This window comes from Seriola dumerili, unplaced genomic scaffold (assembly GCF_002260705.1).
Source record: "Seriola dumerili isolate Sdu_G_001 unplaced genomic scaffold, Sdu_1.0 BDQW01000092.1, whole genome shotgun sequence".
Classification (NCBI taxonomy): domain Eukaryota; kingdom Metazoa; phylum Chordata; class Actinopteri; order Carangiformes; family Carangidae; genus Seriola; species Seriola dumerili.
Genome location: NW_019174347.1, coordinates 506550 through 512549, shown reverse-complemented (window position 1 = coordinate 512549; position 6000 = coordinate 506550). Strand labels below are relative to the sequence as shown.

Genomic DNA, 6000 nt, shown 5'->3' with positions numbered 1-6000 from the left:
CACCCCTGTACAGTTGTCATGAATGTAGAGAAAGTAGCTGTAGAGACCAAAACTTTTTAGCAGGCCAGAAACATGTTTATTTCTGCTGTAAAGTTGACCATTTTAACATGGGACGTCTATGGGGACTGACTCACTCTTGGAGCCAGACTCTAGTGGCCAATCATAGAACTGCTTTTGGCACTTGCGTGTGGGCTTTATTGTTCAGCCCTGGTGTTGCCGCTTGGTTGACATCTGGGAGTAGGGCAACATCGCTAAAAAGAAGTCAAATGGGACAGAACAAGCAGCCAGGTTTCCAACAAAACTCAGGATTATCTGAAAAACCATCACAGTTTACAGAACGACTTCCTGAGGCAGCTTTGATCTACTCTGCTAACCACAGACTATTTACTGACATTTCGAGAGCCTGCTCTCTAAATTAAACTTTTTGTTTATCTCCGACGTGGTGGATGATTTGACTGAACTGCTGAATTATTTCCAACCCCTCTGAACTTCGGAATGATTTAGCTTCTTGTACCGTCCGACTTGGTATTCACAATCCCGCCGAAATCCCGGAACCTCGTTTGCTAAACACTTCCCACAAACAGCAGTCGTCCAATTATAGCTTTCCAACTGTAGATAACTGTCCACAAGAGTAACCTGGCATACTTCCAGGGCCAAGCAGCACATCATTAACAAACTACATTAGTTTGAAGAGGTAGAGTTTTTCGTCGTAACTAATGCATTCATTTCGTAGTGTTGTTGTCGTCTTTAACCACTGTATACCTGGATGCTGTTGATGATAGGCTAACGTTAGCAGCTCTGTCCTGCTCTTAATTGGATTCAGGGAAGTTTACAGTCCTGCAGCCTCAGCCAGCGTTACACAGTATGCGTTACATCTGCCAAACACTCGCACTCGTAACTTTAAAAGACACACACAACGTTCAGTACAAACACAGTGAAAATAAGTAAGCCAAGCAAGGTTATGCTGGAACAGAATAACTGTCTGATCTCACATTTTTCCTCATTGTACTTTGATTATACTTTGACTAACTACCTTCACACTGTAATAATATGGACAGTGCTGTTCTACATTGATCATCAACAGGTGCGGATACTGACTTTTTGCCTAGTATCTGTTTATTTTAGCCTCAGTCTCTCAGCACGATATCATTCATTTGAAGATCAAGTGTGTATTTATGACTGTTTTCATGGGGTCCTGGTTTTAAATCTAGTGACGTGGAAACATGAGGAGTCGGTTGGAGGCAGCGACAGTTGTCATTTTAGTCGGCAACATTGACGGTCATCAGTGAGAGAAGAGAAATCTGTTTTTGTTTTACTTCTGCCTGAGATGTTTGTTTTAAAATTACAATGAATTTTGATGGTAAATCTGCCGCTGTTGTCAATGTTAAACTGCTATGTAGCGTATAAGAACAGAAAGCTTGACACACAGAGCTAGAGTGAATAAAAGTGTGATATTTACAGTTTCCAAGTGCATGAACCGAAGTCTATCTCAGGCCTTTCTTTTTTCTCTTCTGTGTGTTTTCACTTTATTTACTGTACAAGAAATGAAATCTCTTTTTATGGGTTCCCCTTTATGCTGCTACATCAAACGCTTTGTCAAAAGCCTTATTAAAGTCCACGACCCATTTATGAAAAAGTCCAGGTAGAGCATGAAGCATAAATCTATGTGAGGAACAAGCTGGTGGTTAAAACAAAGTAAAAGCTCCTTGAACTTGTGGGGCCTTTTGAAAGATGGAAAGCAGGTCATTCTCAGGCCTCATCAAGAAACTAAATCAAAGTAGGGAGTCAGGGGAGTGAAAAACCATTAAAAGTGCATTGTGCAGGCGGTTTGTGGAGGAAAAAAGAAGAAAGAGATACAGAAAGAGAGGAATCACGACAGAAAACAACCACAACAGTGGAGCTTGACTTAAAGAAAAAAACAGACTGAGCGACTGAGAGAGTGTATGGTCTCCTTTTTGTCTTAACGTGTGGTTTAGCGTAGATCTGTCTAATATCATGCACCATAAATCTCAAAGTAGGCCTCATTGGTTCACAGGCTTCAGAGTCTTGACATTAACACAAATTTGTGGGGAAAAAAAAAGAAAAAGAAAGTTAAAGTGCCTCAATTCTGTGGCATTTTTCTTTCCCCTCCTTTGGAAAATTTGCTTCCGTCTGTGATTGAACAAGCTGTAACATAACATGGGAGTCACGAAAAATCCTTCCCCAAGAATTAGTTATTCTTGCAGTCAGATTAAATGCGGTAGATTCAGATTGCCGTCCAGCTCGTACAGTGGTTGTTTGACCTCCCACACTGCAGGGGTCAGGAGGTGAGGACATTAAAGGAGCATCCGGGATACTTTTATGAGTTTCGGTCATTTTCTTTTAAAAAGTGGCAGCTAATGCGAAATTTATAAAATCACGGACTTCCCTTTTCATCGTTTGTGAGTTGATGCTCCAAACCACTGGTGTTGTAACTCCCTCCTAACAGGTCCGTCAGTTACTTTTGCCATCACTTGAAGTGAAAACAACATGGGTATGGTTTAACTTTGTTCACCGCTGGTTTGAACCGGCTGCTAATGCTAACTGGATGCTGCTGGCAGGCCCATAAAGTGAAGCGCTTGTACAAACATTTGGATGACTCCAACAGTCGTGACAAGGGAACAAAAAGAATAAATGTGAACAAATGTTGAACCTCCACGGGGAAGTCTTAGTTTGTTGCTGCAGGATCTCACTACTGAGGTGACGTAATGAGCGAGGCAGTGTGTTGTTATCATGCCTGTCTGTAATTTTATGTTCGTCGACAAATTACCTCCCCCTCCTCTCTCTCTCGCTCTCTTCTCTCTTCCCCCTCTCAGGACACGAGCGTTGGGAGAGGTCAGTGTTGAGGGTCGCTGAGATCACTTCAGCCCTGATCCGGGAGAGGAGCCCCGCCCTGGTGGGACAGCTTCTGCAGGCATGAGGAGAAGCAGCACCGACACAAAATCGCCTCAGTGTAACTCAGAAAGCACTGCACGGATGAGACGATGGCGTTTTTCTTTGCTCTAATCCATCTCTTTGTCAATTACAGCAAGGCTAAAGGATACTCCCATAATTAAATATTGCACTTCATAAACTTTAGGGACTTGGTTTAAAGTCCATTCCTGTTTATAAAGTTTAAAAGTTTATATGATCGTTTTCATAGGCTGAAAACAATAAACATGTTAAATTGGTGAAGTGGCCCTTTGATAACCATCTACCAGACAGTATTAGTATTGGTTGTGAAAGATTAAAGCTAGACTTACTGTAATCACCTACAAGTTTGAGTCAGTGGTCTATTCTGAATGTGGCTGATTAGTAAATTGGTCAGTGTTTTGTTTGAGGTGCACCAGTGGCAAAATTAAAAGAGAAACTTACATCTCCTCTAAAGTAAAAAAATGACTTGTTCCAGAGTTAATTAATGTCAACTGATCCCATCTTAAAGGTGCTACATATGTTTTGGTTTGTTTTTGTATCACTGTTATCTTCCAGAAATTTCTAACTTTCATCTTTGGAGACACCTAGTGGTAGCAATTGATAGACACAGAATGCACACCATGAGCGTCGCATACAGTCATGGAAATATTCAGCATAGAGGGACTTTAAAATGGCTAGAAACTAATGAGACCACTTTGAGATAATTGTTAGTCACCTGTTGGGCTGAAAAGAAATTGCTTTTCAAGTATAAAGATTATAAAGAAATGCGGACACACAAAGCTTTTTTCAGTTTTTAAATGTTTTGGCAACTTATGGTTTAAAAAAAAAAAAAACCTCCAGAATTTGGTTTTGCTCTCATTTCTTCAACAAACGTATCATAAGAATTTTGATGATATATTGATGTTTGAAAAGAGGCATGGCCCCAACAGCATGTGTGATGAGCAAACAACACATGTTTTCTAACTTTACCCACGACCTCATTAACCAGGTTATATCACTATATTAACATATAGACTGTTGAAATTCAAATTACAGTATGTATCACAACAAGACAACTTGTCAAACAGTATTTAGGCTATTTGGTTAAAACTCTGCTGTATTTGTTTGTTTGGCTTGTTTAGGGTGGTGTGAAAGCTGTCAAGCCAAACTGGTGCGGTTTGTTGTGTGAGGTTTTAGCACCATCTTCAAAAGCTAAACTGCTATTAAATCCATCTGCTGCCTGTAAATACTGTAAATGAGACGATCTGCATAAGTGACAAATATATTTATGATAATCATTTGGTTACCATAGTGTCCAAATCCAATATTTCAGCAGTTCATAGTGGGAAAGTAAGTGGAACGTAGGGACCACACAGTGACTGTGTCCCTAGTAATACTGCGGGTAAAGCACACCTGGCTTCATTCTGTTCTACCTGCACGTTATTCATGAAAAGAGGTTGAGTTGCCAGTCGTGACTAATTATACTAAAAATCAGTCATTTATTCACTGTTTTTTGTGACAATGGGGAAGATAAAGAAACACATAAGAAGCAGATAAGTGCACCAGAAACTTAGTGTCATAGTTTTCCCCACGAGGGTCCGTGAAGCGCTGATGATCGCAGGATGTCCACCTTTTGCAGAAACCGTCAGTGTTGAGTTCATGTGTACTTGGTTCCTTTGAAATGAGCCAGTGTGAACACGAACTGGACGACCCCCCAACCCTCTCAACACTAATGTTTGTCAGTGAAGTGAGGTACAACATACGAGGGCTGATTGATAAGATGGGGTTGAAGGAGATGAGTTATACAGCTCTGGTTTCGTGAACGTGCAGTTCAACTCTTTGAGGTATTACGCAGAAAGTTTGAAGCTAATGACTTTCGTGGTATTTCTGTTTCGGGTAATTGAAAATTGCAAGTCAGCACTGTCTGAGAACAGACAACATCGGCCTTCATTCACCAAGGCCGTGGTGGCCAACACTTGGGGAGGTTATACCCTCCTTACAGCGTGGGCTGCTGAATACAGACGTAGCAGAGAAAGCCTGAAACATGAACCCCGTCCTGGAGTCCGGTCTCGCAATTTACAATTACCCAAGACAGAAATACCCACAAAAGTTATTTAACTTCAAACGTTCTGCATAATCACTCAGAGAGACACAGTGAGCTGAATAACTCATCTCCTTTTACCTTCCGTCCATGAACTTATCAATCACCCTTGTGCTATATATCAAACAAGTCAAGTGACTGATGGAGGAGAGTCTGGGGCATTAATAATAACAGTTAAATTACTGTCTTGTTGTCACAATCACTAAAAAGCTGTTAATGACTGAAACACAAATATGTAATAAGAGGGAGCTTATATTTTTTGTACTCCATTAAAACTGTTTTTTTTAAAGCCAATAAAGATGTAGTTTTTCAGATTTCTGCCTGTAATTGCTCTTTTTCGGGGAAATAACATAACAACATAGTCTAATATTCAGATGTGTTGGAGGAAACCATGTTCCTGAAGTTTAGGTGCAGGTCGGGTGTCTGTCCGCGAGCTCGTGCTTCACTGGAGCCCTTAATGAAGCAGCTCAGTACTGAAGAGGCTCCTGTTTCCTGCAGTGTGAACCAGCTCTAATACCACCCGACCCTGCAGAACTTAACAGTGCAGAGGGTGATGATGGTGGGGAGAGAAGGTGATGTCGTACACCCAGGGAGACTCGTGTTGTCATTGCTTTTATTTCCAGAACAGAGTCTTGGTCACTGGAGGTCATCAAGCTTAATTACAGGGAAGATCAAATCTTTGTATTCTTATCTACATCTTGTATCTCTGTGTTTTCTATTGCTTAAGAGTCTATAATAAAGGCCCTGTTAGGATCACCTCAGCTACATTACATTACTTCCCTACCCTTCAACGTTCCAACTCCCAAGCCCTTCCCACTTCCACTGTGTTGCACTATAATTTTCCAGTCATGGCCTCATATTCCTCTTTAGTGAGTTTCCCTCCACTGGAGATCACCTGACCACTAACCTGTCTGCAAGCTGCCACCTAATTACCCAATTACTCTCATTGTATTATATAACAGAGGGCCGCTTTCAGTCAATCCTGGCCA

At 41.1% G+C, this 6000-nt stretch overlaps 1 protein-coding gene across 2 annotated transcripts in view; it reads left to right on the top strand.

Moving 5' to 3' along the window:
• Positions 1 to 6000, top strand: part of ispd (isoprenoid synthase domain containing) — a 55870-nt gene that overhangs the window by 44409 nt on the left and 5461 nt on the right. The window contains exon 10 of one of the 2 annotated variants that reach the window (XM_022746193.1): positions 2835 to 2970. The exons of the other annotated variant lie outside the window; for it this stretch is intronic. Coding sequence (XP_022601914.1) covers positions 2835 to 2864 — 30 coding nt within the window. The 3' untranslated portion in view covers positions 2865 to 2970. Of the gene's footprint in view, positions 1 to 2834; positions 2971 to 6000 lie in introns of those variants that run through there. 2 annotated transcript variants of the gene reach the window in all.